The 27,738-nt window shown below is 43.4% G+C and overlaps 1 protein-coding gene across 1 annotated transcript; it reads right to left on the reverse strand.

Moving 5' to 3' along the window:
- On the reverse strand, nucleotides 1–27,586 carry rfx1a (regulatory factor X, 1a (influences HLA class II expression)). Its single transcript, XM_037792294.1, is given in 22 exon segments — nucleotides 1–189; nucleotides 275–320; nucleotides 12,702–12,855; nucleotides 13,582–13,766; nucleotides 13,768–13,791; nucleotides 14,252–14,401; nucleotides 14,830–14,927; nucleotides 16,864–17,015; nucleotides 17,108–17,214; nucleotides 17,848–17,966; nucleotides 18,075–18,208; nucleotides 18,461–18,580; nucleotides 19,311–19,348; nucleotides 19,350–19,493; nucleotides 20,179–20,343; nucleotides 20,345–20,591; nucleotides 20,689–20,786; nucleotides 22,161–22,454; nucleotides 22,667–22,762; nucleotides 22,848–22,957; nucleotides 23,433–23,813; nucleotides 27,434–27,586. Coding segments are annotated over 21 exon segments (3,003 nt in total). The 5' UTR covers nucleotides 23,794–23,813; nucleotides 27,434–27,586; the 3' UTR covers nucleotides 1–28.
- Nucleotides 27,587–27,738: the final 152 nt, after the last annotated feature.

Consider the following 27,738-nt stretch of genomic DNA (forward strand, 5'->3'; position numbering starts at 1 on the left):
CACGTCTAGTAGTGTTGTTACTCTGTGGTTAGTCGTCGGCCGATCCGGTCGTGAAGAGGACTCTCTGGTCCATCCTGGCCAGCTTGGCAGGCGGCTCCAGAGATTCGTCTCCGAGCACGACCCCGTCCGAGGGGAGGGACAGCTCCTGACCTTCGTCGTCGCTCTCATCCTCCTCCTCCTCTTCCTCTTCTGGGATTGGACACAGGGTTAAATGGGTCAGTTATAAACGATGCTTGAAACGTGGTCAGTATGAGGTACGGCGGGGTGTAGTTACCTTTGTCAGGATCCAGCTGGTTTAGACCCCGAACCAAACTGGCAAACTGATGGCGAGAGGGGAATGTGTTAGTCATGTAAACGTGGCTTACGTTATTTAGTTCAGTTCAGGGCTGTCAATCGATTAAAACATTTTATCGCGATTAATCCCACATTTCTATCTGTTCAAAATGTACCTTAAAGGGTGTTGGAAATATATCATGAAGAATAATATGGCAAATGCTTAAACTATTATGTTACGAGTTCAGTGGGTTGAAGATGTTTAGACTAGAATTAGAAGATGAATACTGTGGCGTCTGAGGGACGTCTCGTGCAGAGTCTCAAGGGTGAGACGGCATAAACATATTTTTGTGTAGATAGAACAGTCTCAAGGACTCAGCCTTAGGGAAGAAACAGATAGGGGGGAGAGGACAGAATGATATGACCAGTAGACAGCGTTGTCTAAGGATGGAGTCAGATAATAGGAAGGTCAGATATTGTGGAAAAGTACTACAGTGATATTGTGGAAAAGTACTAAGACGGATCAAAACCCTGCCCTCTTCAGAGAATGCTTGTTGCTGTGTATAAAAGCAAATGTAAAGAAAAGCTCGGGGTTCATTCACTGCGAACTGAAAACTGTATTACATGTTATCAGGGACACATTGATGAATCCAGAACTTCTGTAATAACTCTTTGCAACTTTGATGAATATATCTGCGGAATAAATTGATACTGATTTAACCTAATTTGCAATCTTTTATGATTTTAACTCTGAGCTTGCAGCTGCCTAGAAGATAAACCAACACGCATGAAGGTGACGATTCCCTGAGGGGAATTCCTTCAATTTGGTGACCCTGACGTGATCTTCGGAAAGAGCGAAGCGAGCCAGAGACCGGACAACTCAGTGAGAGAGAGATAAGGGTACCCTGACTACAAGGAAAAAAGGTAAGCAGAACCTGTTAAAACAAAATCTGCATATTGGCATAGGATCTAAATTTATCTCTCTGGCTGAGTTTGAAGCATCTCTGTTTGACTTTTGATAAATCAAGTTGCATAGTTAAAAGGATCTGGGATCCTCTAAAGATCTGGGATCTTAGTTAAAAGGATCTGGGATCCGCTAATGATCTGGGATCTTAGTTAAAAGGATCTGGGATCCTATAAGGATCTGGGATCCGTACTGTGGTGTTTGGAACACTAATTAAAAGGATCTGGGATCCTCTAATGATCTGGGATCTTAGTTAAAAGGATCTGGGATCCGCTAATGATCTGGGATCTTAGTTAAAAGGATCTGGGATCCTATAAGGATCTGGGATCCGTACTGTGGTGTTTGGAACACTAATAAACTGTATTGATAGTGTACATCAGAGGAAATTTAAAACTGCCTCAGATACCGGGCCAGCACCGCTGACGGGAGACCGTTAGTAGAAGCTTGTGTTGGTGGGATCTGTGGTGGGGGCATAACGACCCAATTACTCTGATATCACTACTGTTTGAAAACTAAAAGGAGGAAAGTTGCCCTTTAGTAACGTCTGGGACGTTAAAAAAGCGTTTGGAACGCTGCGCTTGGAGCGCTAGAGTAGTGCGCTTGGAGCGCTAGTTTAGTAACGTCTGGGACGTTAGAGAATAGTAAAATAGCGCTTGGAGCGCCTGTATGAGTGTACATTAATAACTAGTATTCAGAGGAAAATTAAAACTTACTGTTGATACTGGGCCAACATCGCTGGAACATCAAAGTGTCCAGTAGAAGCTTATGTTGGTAGGATCACAGCGAGGGGCATAGCGACCCATTTACTCTGAATCTAGTTACTGTCATAAACTGAATAAACCTGTGTGAATAGTACTGGACAGAATGGATGGAGAATTTGACAAAGATTGTGAGGAAAAAGGCGGTTGTAACAAAAGTGGGTTAACCTTCGGCCAACAGTGGGCGAAAGTAAGAACGAATGCGATATGTACCTTTGACCCAGAGAGAAGGGGAAAAGAGACAAAGGAGATGGATGCATGGTTTAAAGGAATGATAGAGAATAAAGAGTTCCCGGAAAACTCCTCTATATCAGCTTTTACCCCAGCAGTACGAGAAGCCATACTAAAACAGCAGGAACTCTTGGCCCAAAGTAGAAAACGGTGGAACAAAGCGGTATCTTTAAAAAAAAGAAAGCCCAAAAAGACGTTGAGAACCAAGCAAAAACTTTAGCTAAAATAAACGGCATTTATCTTGCATCTGTAACTGAATTAGGACATCAATGGCCAGTAAAAAAGAGACTAAAAAAGAACCAAATAAAACCCCGGACGGATACAACCGGCTGTACCCAGCTTTAGGGGACTATCCTGGTCCGTTCCCCCGATCCGCCACCACCGCATCATCAAATGGTAATGACAGGTATAGCACCTACGGTACCCCCACCATACGATAACACCCAAACATTGCCTCCACCGCCTCCACTCCCTGAACATAGCCCTGAATCCGACCCTCCACAACATTCCAGTCCCAAACCAGTATCTGCCCAGATGCCCCACTTTCCTGTTCAGGGAGGACATTTGTGGCTAGAAGATCCTGAGGGAAAAAGGAACAGAGAAGATTTAGAAAGAAGGATCCGGCTCCTAGAAATAGGCCTGCTAGGGGTAACCAGAGGGGGAAATCAGCCTGGGGTTGTGGATCTAATGGGGGATACAATCTCAGAACAGAACCTACCATCTCCCATACCACCACCGATGGTCGTCTCCCCAAGCGAATCCTCTGACCCTGAGGGTAGGAGGGTGAGAGAAGAGGTGGCTAGGAGATGGCATAGGGATAGAGACGAGGCAGAGAAAAAGAGACATAGAAAGGAACAGGAAGAGCAGGAGAGGAACAGACTACTATGGGTAGAATTAGAAAGAAGGACAGAGGAAGTCAGGAGGGAGGGTGACAGAGAGCGGGATGGAGCATGTGGAGGAGGCCCATCAGGCCATCAGGAGGATGAGGGTACATCCAACACCTCCAGTCTTTGTAGACGAACTGGGCCACGGTTTGAGTCCAGTCGAGAGAGGGAAAGATCTAGAAGACAGGAAGTGGAAGAAAACAGGGGAAGAACCAGATGCGTTCCATTGGACTAGGTCAGATAGACGTTCACAGGACGGAGAAATGGGTCATGGTAGAGATGGGTCCTGTATGACCTTCACCGGACAGTTCACGGCACACGGTAGAACAAAGCAGGAAAGACCAGAAGGAGAGAGACTAGACGAGGAGTATGGGGAAGAACAGCTACAACAGTTTGCAGAGCGTAGCACAGACTTTGGTCATAGACATAATTTGAGACCCCGGGATGGCAACAAAAGAGTGGTCAGACAAAAACCGTTAGGCATGTATCCTATCATTCAGACCACCGGAGGTCAGAGATATCAACCCTTTGGGGCCGGAGATAAAGGTGCCATAGCAGCTAGGTTGCCCCCATTGGAAGAAGGAGGCGGTGCATGGCTTAGAGCATTGGATGAGCAGACCAGGGGCACGAACCTCTCATTAGGGGACGTGAGAGCATTGTTGGGAGCAGGAAACGTGTCAGTATGGGCACAGAGAGAATTGGAAGAGAATGCACACACCACTCAATCAAGGGATGAGGAACCTTGGTGTAGATATGCTACCCCCATGGGAAACGCCATACGGGCTAAGTATCCCATTCCCGCAGGAAAACTGCATAACTTGGTATTTAAAATAAAGAATGACGAGACGGGGAGTGTTTTTTTGGCCAGGTGCAAGAGAGAGTGGGCTGATTCCTCTGGATATAATCCGGACAAAGTAAATCATCAACATCCCTTTAGGAATGCTATTCTAAAACACTCTCCCCCAGCCGTAAAAGAAGCAATGGATAATAACCCTGACATGCAAGCAGCTGAATCTAGTAAATGGGAGACACATTACCTACACCACATGCGAAAACATGAGAAAAAAAAAGATGATGAAATTGAGGAAATGAAAGACATGGTAGCTAAATTAACGAAGCTTCAGCTAGCCTCAGCTAGAGAAAGTGCAACAGAGGGAAAGAAGCAGAAGAACCTGCACAAACAGATGGTCCAGACACCTGTCCCACCTGTCCCACCTCCAGTTCCACCATATTATCCACCCCAATATGCCCCACCACAACCTAACCCTCAATATCAGTACCCACCCTATCAACAACAGCCGCAGGGTCAGAATAGGGGGAGAGGAAGGGGAGGAGGTAGAGGCCGAGGAAGGGGAGGAGCACCGAGAGGAGGAGCCTGCTTTATCTGCGGCAGCCAAGATCACTGGGCTAGGGAGTGCCCAAATTATCAGCAGAACCAGCAGCCTCAGGGTGGACTAGCCCCACCTCCACAGGCACCCAATCAGCAATACGCACCCCTCCAGGCTCCCCAATACCAAATACCAGGACCACCTCCAGGACAATGGGGACTATAGGGAAGCCTAGAAAGCAGAGGGGAGCAGGGACTGGCCGAACCTTGTTTACAACTAATAGTGAATGGAAAACAAAGATGGTTCATGGTGGATACCGGAGCTCGGTATTCCACCCTAGCGGAGCCAGAATGCCGGTTATCCTTCTCACTATGTCTCTGTTTTAGGTTTCTCCGGCAGAGAACAACAGTTACCATTTACTGAACCAATACCTGTGGAAAATGGTACTCAAAGACTAATGCATTCTTTTCTATATGCACCTGACTGTCCAAAAGATCTTTTGGGAAGAGATGTTCTGGCAGCCCTAGGGGCTTCTGTGCATTGTTCAAAAGGTGGCATATCGGTGGAATTCCCAAATGGAAGTGTTGTCAGATGTTCCGGGTCAGGAGCCCCTGGACATCAAATGTTATTAAAAGAAATAATCGATCCTCAACAGAGTCCACCCACTGCTGAAATATACTGGGTTCTTTTGGAAGACTGCAATCCACTGATTGACTTTTACAACCTGTGGCAACCATGGATCCGAGCTCTACACCCCTACCTTCCTGTACCTGATCCTCCCCACTGTACCCTAAACTATGATAGGGAAAATGAGATGCAATATCAGGATGAGTTTCAGCAACAGTTAGCTGATAGATCGTGGTCACTACAAGTCAAGGACATTGTAATAGGACCCCAAGGCGTTGCAGCCATAGTCTCTCTAAACCCAGAACAAAAACTATGGTACAAACTATCCTCATACGCTGTCCCACATATCTCATTAGCGCTCGCTCCAAAACATCAAGCAAAAGACCTAGGAACCATGTGTAAAGAAGCGGGTAACGTAACAGGGTGGGAAGAAACAACATTAAAAGGAATATGGGTGGCAGAAAAGGGAAAGTATTATAAAATATCACATTTCAGCACAGTAACAGGCACATGTGAGAATGTGTCCCTAACACGTCATCACGGCTGTGAAATGACGGATGGGGAAGGGGCCATTTCCATGTTGAACACTCTTCCTTCCTCATTGTGGTCTAAGGGCCCCTTTGATGTGGGAAGATGCAGCATGGAACCAGTAACATTTGAAATGAACACTTACTGCCCTATCTGGAGACCTCAGTATAAACATAAAGCAGAAGCAGCCCAGGGCATCTCCCCTACGATTGAGGGACTAATAAAAGCAGGGGTATTAAAAAAATCTTATTCTCAGTGGAATACTCCCATTTTGCCAGTAATCAAACCCTCCGGCTCATACAGAATGGCTCATGATTTTACGAGCCATAAATGAGCTGGTTTCGACCCCTGTTACACCAGTGCCTAACCCCCACTCTGCTCTCTCCATGCTCACCACTGCCCACACCTCATTTACATGTATAGACTTAGCTAACGCTTTCTTTTGTCTACCCTTAGCAGAACATTTACAGGATATTTTCTCGTTTACATATGAAGGCCAGAGGCTGACATATAATGTGTTACCACAGGGCTTTATTCTTTCGCCCTCAATTTTAATGAAACCCTAAGAAAACATTTAAAAGGGTTGGAACTTCCGGACGGATGTTTTATTGTCCAGTATGTTGATGACTTGCTCATAGCAGCACCCTCGGCGGAGGTGTGTCTGTCTATGACGCATGCTCTTTTGTTAAGACTATATAGTTGTGGCTATAAGGTCTCTAAAGAAAAACTCCAGTGTTGCAGAGCGCAGGTATCATTCTTGGGAAGAATAATTACAGCCAAAGGCACTGCCATGTCACCTGCACACAGAGAGTCGATTTTGCACCATCCAAACCACTAATCGTTAAAGAAATGTTGTCATTCTTGGGACTCACTGGTTATTCCAGACAGTACATTCCTAACTACGCCGGAGATACACAGTTGCTTAGACAGATGGTAACTATGGCAGGAATGAGAAATCTTACGGCAGAACTGGAATGGTCACAGGAGGGGGAAGAGGGGTTCATCCGCCCTAAAACAGAAGATGGCCGAAGCGGCTGCTTTAGCCCTTCCGGACTATTCCCAGCCGTTCCATCTTGACGTATCTGAACAGCTGTCTACCGCCCATGGTGTCTTGTATCAGAAGCAAAGAGGAGACAGAAATGTGTTATATTATTGTAGCATATTATTAGATACCCAAGAACAGAGAGCCAGCCCCTGCGTAAGGTATGCGGCTGCACTGGCTAAATAGTGGAGAAAGTGGGTCATATCGTCATGCACCACCCACTCCGAATTCTCACTTTCCCATAGTACTGTAGCCTACGTTACATCAGCGTGTTTCACTCTCACTCCATTGCGACAGACGAAGATTCTACAAGTACTATCAAAGCCACACATCTCTTTTTTCCACGAGGGTTGCAATATGGCTGACAAAAGGGGGATGGTCAGGGTAAAAAGCACTTATGCGCAGAAAAATCTATGTCATTCACAAAACTACGAGCAGACTTAGAAACCACCCCCTTAACAATATGTGATCTCAGTCTATTTACAGACGGCTGCTGTTTTAGACATCCCACGGAGGGGTTAAAAGCTGGATATGCTGTAGTGTCGGTTCCTGATGTCACCTCAAAACCTATCACACTGTGCTCCGCTACACTAGACGGAAAACAATCTGCCCAAGCTGCTGAGTTGACTGCTGTGGTATCCGCTCTTAAACTCGCTGAAGGTAAAGCTGTAAATATTTTCACGGATTCGGCATATGTGTGTAATGCTATTCACAGGGACATGTCAGGTTGGGTACAAACAGGGTTCAAGACAAGCGGAAACAAAAACATGGCACATGAGGTGCTCATGAGAGAGTTGTTGTCTGCCATTAAGCTTCCTAAAAAGGTTGCTGTCTTAAAAGTGAAAGGTCATTCTCAGGGAGAGGACCTAGAGAGCATTGGCAATAATGCTGCGGATGTTGCAGCCAAGGCTGCTGCAGGATATGTTGTTGAATGTATATTAATGCTTGGCGAAGAAGTAGGAGCATTTATTGATGATGTAAAAAAGGCACAGGAGGACGCTCCTGCACATGAGAAAAAATCCTGGGATGATGCAGGTGCTACGGATTGTTTTGTAGGAATGTGGCAGAAAGATGGGAAGACGGTAATGCCGTCAGATTGGATACCATCCATGTTAAAACAAACACATGGCTTACATCATGGGGGAGTGGCGGTAATGATGTATGCTCTGGAGGCATGGTGGTTCCCACAAAAGAGGAAAACCGTGATTGATTTCGTACAAAATTGTACTACCTGTCGGGCATGCAACATTCGACCTACTGAAAAACCTCCTTTGGGAAAATACCCAAAACCTGAGGGTCCTGGCGAACAAATAGTTATGGATTTTACGGATATGGGGATCCGGGCGGGAGGGAAAAGATTTTTGTTGGTCATAGTGGATGCATTTTCCAGGTGGATTGAGGCCTATCCTACTGGAAAAGAGGACGCTAAAACAGTCATCAAATGTTTGGTGAATAATTATATACCATATCATGGTTTTCCCAAACTTATTCGCTCCGACAATGGCTCTCATTTCAAAAATAAGGATTTGAGAGAAGTGGAGACGGTTTTGGGTCTGGAACACAAGTTTGGCACAGTGTACCACCCCGAATCGCAAGGAAAGGTTGAACGTGCGAACCAGACCATTAAGGGGAAAACTGCTGAAGATTTGTCAGCAAACAGGTTTGCCATGGACTGAGGCTCTTCCCATTGCTCTTCTGGCTATGAGATCCTCAGTCAATAGGCAAACAGGTTTAACACCGTTTGAACTCAACTGTGGACGACCTTTTCCAGGTCCCACAGTGCCTTTGTGTGTCCTACCTGCTGTAGGCTACCGCCCGTATTATCAGAAGGTGAATGCTCTTGTCTCAGCTCTCTCCTGTTCAGGTGCCCCCCATGCTCCGAAGCCTGTGTTGCTGACAGCACCTGAAGGCCCCCCGGAACACCTTTGGTTGAAGGTGTTAAAGAGGAAGTGGTCGGAGCCACGGTGGACGGGGCCTTATAGAGTGATAGCGAGGACAACAACGGCAGTACAACTTGGAGGGAAAGGCGGAGTTTGGTGGCACTTGACCCAGTGCAGCTCAACAAAAAATCCAAAACCAACGGCAGACTTCATCAGCGGAGGGGTGGACAACCCAGATGAACCGGACAAAGGAACAGCACCACGCATCTCTGCAGGGACACCAGAGAAGAGCACAGAAGAAGACGCACAACCCAGATGAACCGGACAAAGGAACAGCACCAGGGGTAGATGCAAGCATCTCTGCAGGGACACCAGAGAAGAGCACAGAAGAAGACACGTAAACATTGAAGCTAATGACTGAATTTTTTGTTTTCTATACTGAATTTTTTATATATATCACTGTAAAAAATATAAGTGAGCTGTATGAGACACAATTAAGGGACGGAAGGTTTCAAGGTCTTGCCTGTTTTACAGATAAAACACGGCTTAAACGTAAGGAAAAGGTGACTCAGTGAAAGTCTTATATATTATATGTTGTATTAATTATTGCTTTATATATCACGTTAACAATAGCTTATTTTTTATTCATCTATCGGGTAGAGGGGTAGGGTTATCAGGACATTAACCATGGGATGGGTAAATAAAGCCCTAGTGGTATTGGGCTCAATACTACTAGGGGGTCTTATTCTATATTTTCTAGACTTCTTACCAAGACAAGCGAGCAAACAGGTAACCAACCAGACACACCCCAATCACACTTTGACCAGAACAAAACGAGACATACCTCAACGTAGAACTAAAAGATCGAGTCAATGTACTTCTAAAGAATTCGAATTAACATATACATTTGGTAGCAACACCATCTATCAGATAGATTTATGCGACATTATTGACTGCGGGGGGTCAGATGGGGGCCTTCAATGGCGTGGTTATGCGTTGTACACATGCTCATTCAACAGCCGATACAGATGGTGTCCGTCATGGGATGCGGTGTGGGCCTATACAGGACCACACTGGAATCCAGGGAGGAAGTGTCCAGCTAATCATCTCTGCATTTCCTCCCATGTTTCTGTTATGAGAGGTCAAATACAGTCTGGCATACCGCGAGAGCGTCGGAACACTCAATCAAACAACAAAAATAACCCTATGCTGATCACTATTAAAAATCTTAAACAAAACCCACTGAGTGGAGGGGATTGCGGATCCAATGACACAGGACGTATAATAATAGGGGTAGATCAATCAGGAACTGATAAAATGGGGGTAATTAGATTCAAATTCTTACCGGAACCAAAACCAAAACCAAAAGCAAAACCAGAAACAAGACCAAAACCAAAACCAAAACAAAGTCAAACGTTCCACCGCAACCTCAGTAAACCCCCCATCACTCACCTCAACACAAACCCCAGAACAGACCGATCCCCGAATAATAAAAATAGATTTTACCCAACTAAATACAAATGACATCATACGTTTAGCCACGGGATATGGGGATAGAAACATCTGGCTTGATTGGATGACGTATACTGCAAAACAATACAAGGCAGGTAATTGTTTGCCTGCTCAACTGCACGACCCACTCTATTTATGGTACCCGGGACCGATAACATATGGACGACCCAGAGGGGTGGGAATGCATGCAGCAACTTATAACATCCGGATCCAATATAACCGACACATGTTACTAGACTAGATGAAATATATCCGCCCCTAAGGAAAGACATCCAGCCACCAATGTTTACTATACGAAAAGGGGACTATGTATGTTTTAATAGAACAGGCCAAATTAGTGTAACAAAGGGGACCGCTAAATGGTGTAACGTATCCTATGATGTAACAGGAAATGAAACTTCTAATAACTGGACTCAGGCCGAGGTGATCTTTTCTGGTATTGTGGAAATCAAATCTTAAGAATCATGCTACCAGCTAATTGGTCCGGAGTATGCTCATTAGTCCGGTTGGCAGTACCTATGACTATCATAGGATTAGATAAAAGACAAAATATACGCCAAAAGAGGAGTTTTGACACCTCTGCAAATAATCCCACATACATAGATGCTATTGGTGTACCTCGGGGAGTGCCAAATGAGTTTAAATTAGCTGATCAAAATAGCTGCAGGATTTGAAAAACTTGCCCCTGGTGTCCGCTTTGTTTCCTATCACACCCAGTAAAAATGTTGACCGCATTAACTACATCCACTATAATGTTCTCCGTTTGACTAATTTAACCCGTGATGCAATTTGCCGGACTAGCTGAACAAATGGCTCCTACGTCACTGATGGTGATCCAAAATAGAATGCATTGGATATGCTTGCTAGCCGAAAAGGGCGGAGTATGTTCCATGTTCCAAGATTCCTGTTGTATTTTCATCCCCAACAATACAGCACCTGACGGGACAGTGACCAAAGCATTAGAAGGACTTAGGACATTATCTGACAAAATGCATGAGGATTCTGGTATGACAGCCCGATAAATGATTTGGTTAGACCGTACTTTTGGGAATGGAAGTCTATGATAATTTCTCTGTTTTCCTCTATCCTCGTTGCCATTGCATGCCTGATATTATGTGGTTGTTGTTGCATTCCATGTATTCGTCATCTCAGTGAGAGAGTAATAATTACTGCTATAGAAAAGAGACAGCCTGACAACCCACCTGCTTATCAGATGAGCATGCACACAGCGGAAGAAGGGGTAGAAAGGGCTTAATTTAGAATACCGTGACACCGACCCCGATTCAGAGGGCGGGAATGACTTGAACCTCATGTCATATATTTCTGTGAAGTGAACTTAGACAAGTTTCAAAAGAGGGTCTGTTGGAAATATATCATGAAGAATAATATGGCAAATGCTTAAACTATTATGTTACGAGTTCAGTGGGTTGAAGATGTTAGACTAGAATTAGAAGATGAATACTGTGGCGTCTGAGGGACGTCTCGTGCAGAGTCTCAAGGGTGAGACGGCATAAACATATTTTTGTGTAGATAGAACAGTCTCAAGGACTCAGCCTTAGGGAAGAAACAGATAGGGTGGAGAGGACAGAATGATATGACCAGTAGACAGCGTTGTCTAAGGATGGAGTCAGATAATAGGAAGGTCAGATATTGTGGAAAAGTACTACAGTGATATTGTGGAAAAGTACTAAGACGGATCAAAACCCTGCCCTCTTCAGAGGAATGCTTGTTGCTGTGTATAAAAGCAAATGTAAAGAAAAGCTCGGGGTTCATTCACTGCGAACTGAAAAACCTGTATTACATGTTATCAGGGACACATTGATGAATCCAGAACTTCTGTAATAACTCTTTGCAACTTTGATGAATATATCTGCGGAATAAATTGATACTGATTTAACCTAATTTGCAATCTTTTATGATTTTAACTCTTGAGCTTGCAGCTGCCTAGAAGATAAACCAACACGCATGAAGGTGACGATTCCCTGAGGGGAATTCCTTCAAGGGAGATTTATCAAGTATTTAATACTCTTATCAACATGGGAGTGGACAAATATGCTGCTGTATGCAAATGTATGTATATATTTATTATTGTAAATCAATTAACAATACAGAACAATGACAGATATTGTCCAGAAACCCTCACAGGTACTGCATTTAACATAAAACAATATGCTCCAATCATGACATGGCAAACTGCAGCCCAACAGGCAACAGCAGCTGTCAGTGTGTCAGTGTGCTGACTTGACTATGACTTACCCCAAACTGCATGTGATTATCATAAAGTGGGCATGTCTGTAAAGGGGAGACTCGTGGGTACCCATAAAACCCATTTACATTCACATATCTGGAGGTCAGAGGTCAAGGGACCCCTTTGAAAATGGCCATGACAGTTTTTCCGCCCCAAAATGTAGCATAAGTTTGGAGCATTATTTAACCTCCTTCCCGACAAGCTAGTATGACATGGTTGGTACCGATGGATTCATCAGGTTTTCTAGTTCATATGATACCGGTATCTTCACTCTAGCTTTAACTGAGCCCGCTACAACCTAAAAATCCCAAGTTGCATTAATGCGTTATTAATATTAAATTAGTGGCGTTAAAACGAATGTGCGTTTATAACCGCGTTAACTTTGACAGCCCTAGTTCACCCATGTGTGTGTGTGTGCTTTGGTACCTCTCCCATGACAGCGATGGGGGTCTCTCCTTTAGCCTGGGCCACTCGGTGCTCTATCAGGTAGTACATGTACTCGTCGTACAGCAGACGGATCAGGTGAAAGGAGCCAAAACTGGCTGCACTCCTCAGGGTCAAGTCCCTGATCACCATGGAGCTGGAGAGCACAAATACACAAAGATTCTGTCACTTCACTTCTTAACCGCAAAATAAGAAGTATTTCTCAGAGCTTCACAATGACAAAGATTCAAGAGAAAGAGAGATAGAGAGAGACTCCCCTTCTCACAGTGAATCCACTAATACATTTTCATATCAATTTCATTCTTCATTAACATTAATAGAGAGTGAATTCTACTGCCTGTTTTATGATATCCGACAGTAAATTGACATATTCATCCACGCAGCTGAACGAGTCACATTATTTCTGTCGTCTTTTTACAGACTGATCTCACAACTTCAAACTGTCTCTTTCACAGTGTAGTAGGGTGGCCCCCCTGTTAGTCGTTTAGTCCAGCGGTTCTCACACCAACCGTCCTCGAGGGAGTTCCATGGCGTCCCCCCAGAAAAATGGGAAATAGTTTATTTCACTACAGAAGTGAGCCCAATGTGAGTAAGAGTCATGAGAGTGATTACCAGTATTCTGATCAGAGGTTTCACTTCCTCCATAGCCTCCTCCACAACTGTAGTTGACAACTATAGAATTGTCATCTGCCACGAGGAGCAGCGGACGCTATCTTGTCTACCTGCAGTCAGGATTTTATCACACTAACGTAGGACGCAAGATAACAAAGTTCCTACCATTCTGTTTTTATGAATTTATAATATCATTAATATCGACGAAGACAACATGGAAATGAGAATGTCTGAATGTCGTCCGTCACACCTGTAAAAGGACCACTTGAGTAGGAAGAGCTTGGCGGCCTTGGGGAAGGCGGGGCTCTGCTGGTAGGGCTTTAGGACCTGGGAGACGACACCGTCCAGCCACGCCGCCCACTGCTCCAGGGAGTTCTGCTGCTGGAGGGTCAGCTTGAAGTCCTGCTCCAGCCGCTGGACAACACGGTCTTCACAACCGGCACACCCAGGAAGCCTGCTCCTGCGAAAGGGTGGACAGGATGTGTCATTGAGACGCAGTCACAGCTGACCGGTAGAAGGCAGCGGGGTGACCTCGTGTTTAGACTCAAAGTCCTCGTTGAAGAAATACATTCACTGCCAAACTGTCTTCAAACAAGACACTAAACCACTTCCAGGTTCAGGGTTCTCTGTCTAACCATGTGATCGTCACTCACTGGGGGGGGGGGGGGGGAGAAAGACGATGAGTTCTGAGAAAAAGCAAGAGGGCTTGGTTTACATTTCCTTGGGAGGAAAGTCGCAGAAAACACTGAATAATTAACGAACACATGAAACCTCATCAAAACCACAAGCTTCAGCAGAAATTGGTGCATGTGCACAAACACTGAAACCTGCAAAGATGAAACCACAAACACAGAGATTCATGTGAGGTGATACGAATGCTGTCGGCAGCGCACAGCACAGCGTTCACAGAATAAACGGACCTGGACATTGGCGAAGTCGACGCGGTTGAGGTCGGACAGCATCTGGTTGATCTGGGCCGTGTTCTGGAGGACGGCGCGGGCGGCCTGGGCGAGGTGGTTCAGACTGGTGTAGCGACGCAGCGTCTGGGCAAACGCATTGGCTGATGTTACCTGAGAGAGAACAAGGATGAAAAATATATATGACATAAAGGTACACATAAAGTACATACAAATATATCTACAAATAACCTAATAGAACAGTTTTAACAGTGAGCAATATATGTTCAGCTCTGGCCAGGACCTCAGGCCTAAAGAGGAGACGGGGAATGTGAGAGGCACCTTGTATCTTCACTTACAGAATGCACACAACATTGTCCGTTTATACTGTGGAAAAACGTGACAATGAGACTGTTTCCATAAGGAAGAATTGTTCAGAATTATCTATTTTCTACCCATAATTATTTGCATGATTTACCTAGAAATGAGCTGGCAGATAATAGGACTGTATTTTATGTAGAATCAGCTGTAGCCCCTCTTCACACAACCACAACAAGGAAAACTCCCAGACAAGAAAAATGGTTGATCCGAGGGGAGCGTACCTTGATGCGGACCATTTCCTCCGGGATGTTCATCATGGCGTTGGTCAGCCAGCTCTCCAGGCTCTTGGCAAAGTTGCGGATGGCTTGAGTTAAGGCACCTGTGAGCAGCAAGAAAACAAGGATAAGATACTTTAATACTGGTCACTTCATCCCTTTCACATCCTTTGAGAATGTACCTGGAGAAAGTATTATCAAACACCTGGTGAAGAGCTACATCTCTGCAGGAGAAACAGATGTCTTGGCCAGATTTCCAATTTACACGGAGGACAAAAGACCTAGTGTGGAAAATATTTCTGTGGCAGCAGAAGGGAAGGAAAATCATTTCTCGTAACAGTGCTCAGAGTAAGAAAATCCAAACTCTGACTAAAGTTGAAACCGAAAGCAAATAAGTCTGAACACCAGTGAGTCAGTTTTCACATCAATGAGGAGAAACGTTGTGGTTTACTACTACTGAGCCGGTCCATCAGTCAAAACCTTTCAACCAAGAAGAAAAACATTCTCACAGAAATGTACAGTTGTTTGTATATTATGTGAAATATCGGGTTGAACTTTGTTCTTTCATAGGTTCATTTAAATAGTTCAATTAGGAGCTGTAGCTCTGTATGGGCATGTACTGTAGGGATGGACTTTTTCACGGGCCATGGGGACAGGTAGATGAAACAGATCCATCGGCCAATCATATTTTTTATTGGCCAAAATAATAAATTGCCTTTTTGTTTCACCTATACGTTTATTTCAGTACATTTCATTGAGTTAATAAGGTATTATGTTGAATACAACGCTAAGAGAACTTAATCAATAATTAATTTGCATGTTTGTTTGATTTATTTTTGATGTTAAAGGTCCCATATTATGCTCATTTTCAGGTTCATACTTGTATTTTGTGTTTCTACTAGAGCATGTTTACATGCTGTAATGGTAAAAAAAACAACTTTATTTTCCTCATCCCGTCCTGCCTGAATATACCTGTATTTACCATTTGTCTGAAACGCTCTGTTTTAGTGCATTTCAACGGAATTGCAATGGAATTGCGTTGCTAGGCAACAGCTTGGGTCCATGTTTACTTCCTGTCAGCTGATGTTATTTACATACACTGCAACAGGAAATAAACTGGGACACATTTAGAATGTTTACGTTTAAAACTGCGTAATGGTCTAAATATTGTACATTTGTGACATCACAAATTGTTTCAAACGCAAAATTTCTGAATACGGGCTGTGTGTATTTCTCCGTATATTGAGCGTTTTGATAATTTAACAGTATTTATATAGCACTTAAACCTGCTTTATAATATAAAAGACATGAAAATCTGAGTTTATACAATATGGGACCTTTAATAAGGTTTTATTTTGTTGAATACAAAACTAAGAGAACTTAATCAATAATTCATTTGCATGTTTGTTTTGATTTATTTTGATGTGAACAATGCAGCTAAGTTAAATTTAAATATATATTTTTTGATGCAGTAGAGACTCAGTGTAATCAAACTTATATTTTTTCATATGACTATTTTCATACAAAAACATTCACCCGTCAGTGGCGGATAGCCTTCTGAGATATCCTCGCCAAACCAAAAATCAACCTGCATTTGGTGCTTGGCGGGTGTTAATTTCGGACCCTGTATAGAGCTTTAATGGCAGCTGTAATTATTTTTTTCACTACAGACAAGACAGTAAAACAAATGGGCAAATTCTAAATCTAAAAAAAGTCAGATACAAAAAACTATTTTGCATTTACGGTATAATAGCTTCATGATATTTTATTCTGTGCATATTATTACTCTCTGCACCATACTATATTTGACAGTATGTGAGTGTGTTTACTGCATAATCCTACTGTGGCGGCTGTGGCTCAACGGTAGAGCACCAATCGGATACCAACCGGAAGGTCACATGTTGAAGTGTCCTCGAACAAGATACTTAACCCCAAACTGTTCCCGAAGGCTGTGCCATCGGTGTGTGAATGAGTATTTAGATCCTGATGGGCAGGTTGGCACCTGTGTGTGTGTCAATGGTGTAAAGTCCATTTCCTTACTGGGGATGGGCCTGAGGACGTCAGGGATGAGGATCTCCACCAGGCCCTGGTACAGACTGTTGTCACAGTCACGGCTCCAGCGCAGCACCGGGTCGTACTTGCACAGCAGCACCAGGCAGGACTTGGGGAGGCGCTTCTCTGACTCGTCGTGACTGCCGACACACGTGCATGCCAGTTTTAATTAACCTGCATTTAACATGTCAACTGCAACAGCAACTGCAACAGGAGAATGTTGAGCACTCACACAGCCAACGTGGCATCTCCAGCCTGACTCTGGCTGAACCTCCAGAAGGTCTTCCACAGAGTTTCCACCAGGGTGAACTGCAGGTTGACCATCACATCTAGTATGGCCTGACAGAGACAGACACACAGAGAACATCATATAATAAATAAAAACATTCAGATTAGGGCTGAGGAAAATATCTAATATGCAATAACGTTGAATATCCCTTTCAGTATTCTGCTAAAATACAACTAATTACTTGTTGAATAAAAATAAATGAAAGGAAATTATTTCCAACATTATTTTATTGAGCTAATTGAACATAAACTGAAGAGGCACCAATAAAAAAAGGAGTGATTTTAAAATGCAGTTTTCTACTGATACTCGTTCAACTAACTCAAAGAGTAATAAAGAGAAATAAGTGTAATATCGCAGTCTTTCATGATGTGTTTATCACGCAAGTTGACATCGCGATGACGATAAAAAAAAACGATGTATTGTGCAGCCATGAGATTATCACAAGATCGTTTTCCTTACTTTACGAGGACATTATTTATTAATGGAGCTCATGTACTAATGTTGGCTGAGTACAATTGAGCCCATCTTCTCCCTCAGCTGTCTAACAACGTGTCTTCATTTTTCAGTTCATATTGTCCTACCTTATAAGTTACACTTTCATTTAAAGCAGTCTTCCACTGTCCCGCTAACAACTAGATAGAACAGGGAAACTGATAAATACTCAATGGGTGCCGGCCAGTTACCTCACAGTGTTCTCTGTACAGCAGCTGAAAGCTCTTTATGTGCTCCAGCTCGATTCCCTCTGGCATAGACTTCCCCTGGAGGTCGATGTCTGGGAACTCTGGGAGAGCTCGGGATGCATCTGGAACACAAGGAAACCGGATACTCAAAGAGAAATCACATTTAATGCGGAGTGTAATCACAATTAACTGTAAATCAGACTCCTTACCATAACCGTCACTGAACTCACCTAGGAACTGCTGGTACTGCTGGACCTGGGTGCTGATGTCCACCTGCCCCGACCCCTGCTGCTGTTGCTGCTGCTGGCCGGCTCCTGCTGCTGTGCCGTTGGTCATTCCCTCTACTTTATGCACAGGCTTCAACCTGACAGGAGCAGGGATTAAGTACATGAGATAAGGCAGCTGAAACATTCAGATCTACACAAAGACGATGAATAATAAAGTGAAACGAAGCGGCAATTCTGTCTTTATCGTGTAGCAGATGTCCTGGAACCGTGAGAGGATTTAAAATGACCTACCTGTATATAATGTGAGGGACAGGTAGAAGATAAGAGTCAGGTGAAAATAGATATTTAAGAGAAACGGTTCCAGTGGTGTAACATAAGACAATAGATACCTCTGTTTCTGTGAGAAGGGCTGCTGCCTCATGGCCAGATGTTGCTGGTCTTCCATCAGACGGAGAAGAGAAGAGCCTGCCTTGATCCTCAGCCCATAATAGTGGTATTTAGAATTACCCCTGTCAGGAACAGATGTTACAGATGTTAAAACATATGTTTTTACATAAAACTGGACCCATGTTGGTGAATCTGTCTCCGGTAGTAAATCTATAGAGGGGGAAGACAAGTAGATGTGAGAGGAGATGTTGTCTATATAAATCTATGGTAACTCCCTCAAAGCTACATCAATACACTCAATACAGATGTGTGATTTAACAATATATATCTTTAATTTCATAAAATACAAGAACATATCATATTGTTTAATTAAACCATTACCAGACATTTCTAAAAAAGTCAAATCTCACTTGCTCACCCTCCCCTCCTTTATGGAACTCACTCACCCACACACATGCTGTCTGTCTTCATCTCTACCCACAGTTCTTCCTACACCAGGCCAACATTTTGCAACCCTCCTAAGAGCTCTATAGATTTTCCTAGTAAAAAAATCCTCCATTGTTCTCCTGTAGGAAACTTTGCCTGGGGGCGTCCACTAATTGAGATCTATATGCATATGGATCATACAGTGTGTATAAAGAGGGTGATGTGCATCACTGCGGTAGGGATATTGTGGATGTCTCTCTCTGTTTGCCTGCTCTCTCTCTCTCTCTCTCTCTCTCTGTCCTAACATTTTATATACATACAAATAAAAATCAGCACATTAGTAATGGTGTCAATATAGACAATGTGTAGATGGACTTTGGTGTCTTCTCTACCTGAGTTTGGGTGTCTGATGATGACCCATCTTACCGTGTGCCCAGGCGTCGTGTGCGTAGCCCCATGAACACCAGATCTAATGAGTTTCCCGAACGAGGCGGCATTAACCGGCTCCAGTTTCTGCTCCTGGCAGTGCAGCAGGTAGTGGCAGTAGAGGGTGGAACGGGGCAGACTCACTCCTTCAGCTGTCTCATAGTTGTCCAGCAACCACTGTACCTGACACGCAGGCAACGGAAAAAAAGAAAATTGCTGGTGCAGTTAGCAAAGCCAATCGAGACAAACAAACAGTATGTGCACACAAAGAAATACTTGTATTCAGTTTAATATGCAGCACATGCACGCACATTTTTCTTATCAATTAATTATACAAACACAAACAAATCGATTCACATTTACAGTCCGTCGATCGTTTGGGAATGAAAACACAAATACGTTTGATTGCGTGCCGTGGCATACAACTTTGGTATGCAATGAATCAATGACTTGCAGTGCTGATGGGATGTTTAGCCAAACATAGGCTGGTTACCACTAGATATCATTATGGGGTTCATTAGGATGAATTTGGGATGAACAATATAGTGTCGGGGCATTTCAGGCAAATTAAAAAATGCCCCTCGTCACATGCACTGTAATGATATGAAAATGATGAGGCCATGGTTTTGTTTTCTTTCAGGTGGAAACCACATTTAAAAATACCGTATGCTACACCAAGTGTTATTGTGATCAAAGTGTTGTATCACCCACAGCGAACATCATCTGGTCCTAATAACCAATCTACACATTTTTAATTGTGCTTTCCACTGGACAAAACTATGACGTCATCAGTATGCGCCACCAAAGGGGGTTGTGTGGATGGGAACAAAAACGAGAAGAAATTCCTGCGCTTGGCGCCTCTGCATACCTTCTTGTCTGCCGACGGCACGCTACTCTCCTCGCCCTCTGTAATACTCACAGTGGCTGGGGAGGCGCGGGCGGTGTGCGAGTAGCTCTGACTGTTGCCGGCTGCCGCTCCGCTGCCGCTGCCCAGCATGTAACCCCCCTGGATCACATAGCTGCCTGCCGCGCCCACCGTTGGTGCCTTCCCCCGCCCCGTTGGTGGTGCCGCCCGTGGTCACCACCGTGGCCCCTCCCCCCGCTGCGCTGGTGGGCTGGGCGACAAACATGGACACGCCCCCCGCCGTGCCGGCGGTCACAGAGACGGTTAGAGGTGTGCCGGGGGTGGAGGAGCCTGAAGTCGGCTGGCTTTCATAATACTGGGCAGCTGTGGTCTGGGTGTACAGGGGGGTGTCGGTGTAAGGAAAGGCGCTGGAGCGGCTGCATGGGAGACAGGAAAAGACGTGTTAGAGAATAAACTGTTAAAAAGGAAAACGTTCTGTCTGGACATGAGTTAGAAAAGGAGTTTTATTCTAACATGGTGCTGGTGGTGTAGCTGGAATCTCCTCCTTCCACATACTGCACTTGATTGGCGTACACATGTTGCACCGGCACTGGTGTGAGCTGCTGCTGGACCTACGGAGCGAGCACGCGCACACACACACACACACACACAAAAATCCAATAAATCCATTAATCCTTGCCTGCCTAGTTAGACCACATCAACTGCATCTAGGAATGTCACGATACCAGAAATTTAGTAGTCGATACCAATGCCAGTCAAATTTTACGAATCTCGATACCAATTTCGATAAAAACATAGAAAAATAAATCCATGTACTTCAACATCCGCTCCTTTGTTACTGTTAGCATACCCTTTTTTATATTGCTGTGAATACATATCTTTCAAAGAACTGGATTTATTCAAGTGTCTCACCAAAAACTAAATTTTACAAGATTACATTTGAACACATCATGATAACGTTACAATTTACCATCATCATTTCTACTGAATAGATCCTGAACGCATCATGATGTAATGTAATGGCACCTCTGGCTGCTAACAGCTAACGTTAACTAGCTCTCGTCCTGCTGATTTCAACGGATTTGTTGTTCACAATGTCGCACTATCAGGGGGGGAAAACAGGGTGCGTTCCCTGGACGCGTCAGTAGTGAGTTTATTGCGTCCCAAATAGGGCTGAATGATTTTTTTAAAAATATCTAATTGCGATTATTTTGGCTGATATCGCAATTGCGATATGATTTGCAATATTAGAGGGAATGATAATTTTTACATCATTATTTTCATTTTCATTGAAAGAAATATTTAAATGATTATGGTGTGATTTTTGCGGGGATCTGTATCAAACAACATTTTTTTTTTTAAGTCTGTATATTATGGTGTGTTGGCCAGGACATCTCTGCAGCACCACAATATTAATATACTGAATATACTGTATATATATATCTGATTTATTTTTTAAAAGATTTTTTTTGGGGGCTTTTATGCCTTTAATGTAGAGAGAAAAAGTGATAGTAATGAAAGGGGGCGAGAGAGGGGATGCCATGCTGCAAAGGGCCAAAGGACAGATTCGAACCCCGGGCCGCTGCGGAAAGGACTCAGCCTTGGTACATGGGGCGCCCGCTCTACCAGGTGAGCTACCATGGCGCCAAGCACGACAATAATTTAAAATAGTATTTTGACACACATTTCGCAAATATTGCCTTTTACATTTTCTATCGTCCCTAATGCCGTTAGTCTCGACACCTGATGGTGCCTACGGTACCTACGATACTGTAGAAAAACGTCACGTTTTCAGAATTTTGGCATCGGCTTGTTACCGAAGTATCGGTTCTCGTGACATCCCTAACTGCATCTTGCCTGAACATCTTTCATGTACAGTTTCTTTTGAAATGATAACACATACAGTACATTTATAGCTACAGACATGTTCTCTGTTCCCTTAACTATTGTATATAGCAGCAGTCACCCTCATGTCCCTGACCTACTTGGAAAGCAGTAGTTGTAGCCTGATCAGGGCCTGAGCTTGTGACTGCAGGGTGGGCTCCTCCTGTCTCTTTCTTCGCATGCACAGAGAGCAAGTACATTGACTGATAATACTGGAGGAGGTCCGAGGGGAGGTAGAGGGGCTTGCCGCAGCATTCTCTCATGCAGTCTGCTGATGCCCAGGCCTGGCACTCTGGCTGTCCTATCACAAGTTGCAGCTGGCTTTCTTCTAGATTCGTGTCCCTGACTAACGCTGTCACGTTTGTGCTAGGGAGGAACTGGAAGCCCACAGAGGCCTGTTTGATCACAGATGTGATTAGTTGACGAATACTGAGCCAAAATGTGAGGAAGTTGGAACATTTTGGATGTGATCCCCTTTTGGGATGGAAGCTATAATGACTTGTGTGTGTTTGTATTCCCCAAATGTGTGTTGGTAAGTGACAGTACGTGTGATTGTCAGACATCATATGTGACCACCATGGATGAACAGTGTTACTGTGTGACTTACCTCCTGGCTGATATGAACAGGCTGTAGACTGGTGACACTGAGCTGGGTACCCGGCTCAGTCTTGGCTATCTGATTGGTGGCCTGCACCACGGACCTCTGCACAGAAAAAGATACTGTATAGTTTTAAGAGTCAAGGACACGTTAATTTCATGTTGCGTTTGTGTGTGCGTGCATATTTTACCTGTTGACCCGCCTGTACCTGCTGGACAACCTGCGTGGGAACCCCTGTTTGCACCACAGCTGGAGGGGGGCTGGAGTCCGACACGCTGTCGCTTGAGTGAAGGGAGCCCTCTGAAGGACAAAAGGGTAATGTATGTAAATACACTCACAGGTTGGTGACATTATTTTACTTTCATGAAGTTGTTGATGTTGCTGTCCATTTTTATAGGAGCACCACTCGTCCATTCCACCAAACCCAGAACAAAGAATTGTGTAGAGAGGCAACTAAAGTGTTTATTTGAACATGTGGAAGTATATCTTAGTTCTACAATCCATAAAACTTTGAAGTATCTTAGCTGACTGCCCTTAAGAACACACCGTGTTATTAAATTTGATAAAGACAGATCTGACTCATTCAAAATAAACAGGTGTGTATATGAACAAACCTTTTTTTGAAAAGGCATTTTAAAAATCACCTTTATAAGACTACAATTTTATGAGGAGAAACCACGAATATATGGATGGATTAGCTCTGCTTCTGCCCTGAACTGGTCTGGTCTTCAACAGTGCCAATAGCACATAATGGTATGCAAAGTTCAGCCCTCACCTGTGACTGTAACAACGATGTACTGAGGGGTGCTTTGAGCATTTCCAGACTGCGTGGGGGAGCCTTGGATCTCAGCAGTCACATACTGCGTCTGAGGAGGCTGGGCCTGTGATGTGGCCTGGGCTTGACTACCATCTGCGGGTTTGGGAGTGATGATGGAGGCGGCTTGATCGGTGGGAGAAGTCTGGCCTGTGGCTGTGACGACAGTGGAAGTGGCCACAGCGGTCTGGATCTCAGCCAGAAACTGAGGGGCGGTTGCAGGGGTGGAACTGGCGTCAGGTTGCCCCGGTGTGACGGTAACACCAGCCCCCTGCGGTTGGGCTGCTGGCTGGATCTCACCTACGTAGCCTGAGGTGGCCATTACAAGAGCTGGGAATCACCCTAGGAAAAAGAAACAAGCGACTAGTTACACATTCCTGGTTTGTATTAAGTAAGCTCTGGAATCTCCAGTGTGAGTTCCAGGATTCATCATGGAGCTGTGTATTTCCATTCAGTGAGCCCAAAGTCATTTGGTCTTTCAAGCCACTGTATAATCGTTCAGATAGAGACTGGGGACCTAGTCAGATTTAATCTCATGGGCAACACTTGAACATGATTTGACTGGGCTATTCTTCCTCAACATATAAAAAAAAACATCACTAATATATACAAACAGAAACAACAACCTCTGTAGAAGCAAAACCCAATCAGCCCCTTACATTGTGCAAAACACAAAGTAACATTAAAACATTAAAATCAACAGATTACAACAATTAATGCCTTCCATACAGCAAGGAAACCTCCTGATATCCAATAAACTATATGGTGGTGCCAGGTAGTTTATTCCACCTTTGACAAGCCTCCAGGACATAATTTGTGCCCGTAGTAGCTCCCGTATTTCACCAAATGGAGCCGGTTGTAAATAGCTCTTGGTTTCTTTGTATGATGTACATTATAACATAAACCTAATAGTGTCCTTTACAGTCAACCACTCCTCAGTCACTGGGGTGTCGTACAGCACACCTCAAGACAATTCTGGCTGCCTTATTCAGTGCCTTTTGGAGCCTTTCTGTCTCATCGATATAACAAGGGATGTTTGTTGCAGGATCTGTGAGCCTAAGTGGAAAATAGTGCTCAACATCAGATGCCCCTCTCCTCCCCTCCTATTTCTTTAAGTACTACTGTAGCTGACCTGTTGGTGGTGCAGCTGATGTGGACATGTGGAGGAGGAGCATTGACGGGAACAAGCATTTTGGTGTCTCATTACCTGTAATGTGATCACACACATCCTATGGCCACACAGCACATGAGGGAAAATCCCTTTACCACACTGCACTAATACTGAAACAGATTCTGTTATAATGTCACACACAATTATGAGGATATTACCCGTACACCTCGTCCTTACTTTGTGACATATTTTGATACAATAGCCTTGATGCTGACAACACAAAGCGCCTGGGTCAGTCCTTCATGCTGGTAGCCATCAAGCTACACAACCAAGACTGACCCCCATATGAGAACTAAGAACTTTAAACATGCACTATCTGCAACCATCTTGGACTCTAACCACTGGCGCACTTTACACTTACTTTACACTATACATCCTATATACCACTTTATAGACTGCACATATGTACATAATACATTTATTTATCGTACATACTACATTTATTTATCGTACATACTACAGTTATTTATTGACGGACTGTACACACTATGTTCACCCATTCACTCTGTATCTTTTATATCTCTATTATTGTTTTTATGATTTTTGTATACCTGTACCTCACCTGTGTTTCACTCTGTTTGCTGATGTTGCTGCTTTGACACCTGAATTTCCCTCCGGGGATTAATAAAGGTTCATCTTATCTTATCTTATCTTATAAACCTTGTGTCTCTGTTCATCTAACTGAAAACAGATAGCACAGGACTTAACGTGAAATCTGTGTTTTCAAACCCAAATGAGGGTTTTTAATCCAGATGTTAATGGTCAATAGGCAACAAGAAACCTTATTACAAATCTATAAAGTTGCTCATATAGTAAAATCAGTGAACAAACACGTCAAACTGAAGTGGGACCTGCAAAGCACCTGTAGAACGCCTTCCTTCAGCACCATGCCTCTCAGATGTTAAATGTCCTCCACCTGCCTTCAACATTAGCTTTCAACTCTCCATCAACCGAGGACGATGTTTCAGTTGCCAGTTAAGATAAGATCAGATATTCCTTTATTAGTCCCGCAGTGGGGAAATTTACAGTGTACAGCAGCAAAGGGGATATATAGTGCAAAAAACAAGATGCATCAGCTAACACGGTAAAAGAAAAGAGCTAAACAAAGTGTTACAAATATGAACCATTTAAATAGAAGGAAGTATGAAAATAGGAGCAGTATATACAGTACTGACAATAAACAGACTATTAACAAAATTGCACAAGTGGAAAATGATAGTGCACAGTGAGAATAAATGAATGAATGAATGAAATTCCACCTGAAAATATCAGGTTATTGTCAGTTTAATATCAGGTTATTGTCAGTTTAATATCAGGTTATTGTCAGGTTATTATCATGTTATTATCAGGTTTTTGTCAGGTTATTATCAGGTTATTGTCAGGTTTAGGTTATTGTCAGGTTATTATTAGGTTATTGTCAGGTTATTGTCAGGTTATTGTCAGGTTATTATCATGTTATTATCAGGTTATTATCAGGTTATTGTCAGATTATTATCAGGTTATTGTCAGGTTATTATCAGGTTATTGTCAGGTTATTGTCAGGTTATTATCAGGTTATTGTCAGGTTATTATCATGTTATTATCATGTTATTATCAGGTTATTATCAGGTTATTATTAGGTTCTTGTCAGGTTATTGTCAGGTTATTATCAGGTTATTGTCAGGTTATTGTCATGTTATTATCAGGTTATTATCATGTTATTATCAGGTTATTATCAGGTTATTGTCAGATTATTATCAGGTTATTGTCAGGTTATTATCAGGTTATTGTCAGGTTATTGTCAGGTTATTATCAGGTTATTGTCAGGTTATTATCATGTTATTATCAGGTTATTATCAGGTTATTATTAGGTTCTTGTCAGGTTATTGTCAGGTTATTATCAGGTTATTGTCAGGTTATTGTCATGTTATTATCAGATTATTATCATGTTATTATCAGGTTATTATCAGGTTATTGTCAGATTATTATCAGGTTATTGTCAGGTTATTATCAGGTTATTGTCAGGTTATTATTAGGTTCTTGTCAGGTTATTGTCATGTTATTATCAGGTTATTATCAGGTTAACTTATAAACCTCATGTGTTTGTTCATCTAACTGAAAACAGAGCGCACAGGATTTACATCTGTGCTTTCAAACCCAACTGAGAATTTTAAATCCTGACGTTAGTGGTCAATAGGCAACAAGAAACCTTATTACACATCTATAAAGTTTCTCATATAGTAAAATCAGTGAACAAACACCTTAAACTATCCTAATTTAGGAGTCTCCCCTTATTTAGGGGTATCTAACATCAGGTGTATTCAGGGACTTTGGGTTTTTGTGTCGGCTGTTGGATAAACGCATAAACCGCCACAGAAACAGCCGTTAAAAAGACGTTTACTGGTTAATTCTGTCCGTTAACTGTAAAGCAGTTAGTGAGTCGTGACAGCTCTGGTTGCTAGCTCTCTCTCTCTATCTCTAAGCAGCAAAAGGAAGCTAACTGGTCTCTACAACAACCGCCATTTTGTGCCTTTTGCATTTGACATCGCCATAACAACGGCCTGCTTGGAGATGCATCTGTGTCTGCGTCGTCATGGCAGACTCAATCCAGTGTCACCAGAATGAGAAGCGGTGTAGAAACTAAACCTCCTTTATATTTAAGACTCGATTATCAATCCGACGGCTAGCTTTGCAGGCTAATAATCAGCCAACACTAGGATGCCTGTTGTGGCTACTGAAACAACAAAAAGCAATAGCACACAATTCATTATTGGACATAACATATATTCTCCTATATGTAAAGAGTCTTCACCTCTGTATCCACGTGTGTTATTTCCCCCACCGGTAAAATCTGTCTTCTTTTATTTTTTTATGGCGGATTCAGTTGTTGTTGTTGTTGATTCTCGTTGCTGGGGTTCTTGTCGCCAGGGCTACCGTGGCTATGGCGCTTCGTCCTCACCAGGGCAACTGTTGCTACCCACCCGCTCCCTGCCCTCCCCCCTCTCCGGCGCTCTGATTGGCTGAGCGGGGCCGAATTCTCTTAAAGGCACAGTAGCACCAATATGTCTACTACAAAGCCCTCCACGCCCATTTGTGGAGCATCACTATCATATAGAC

Source organism: Sebastes umbrosus, chromosome 14 (genome assembly GCF_015220745.1).
Source record: "Sebastes umbrosus isolate fSebUmb1 chromosome 14, fSebUmb1.pri, whole genome shotgun sequence".
NCBI classification, from domain to species: Eukaryota; Metazoa; Chordata; class Actinopteri; order Perciformes; family Sebastidae; genus Sebastes; species Sebastes umbrosus.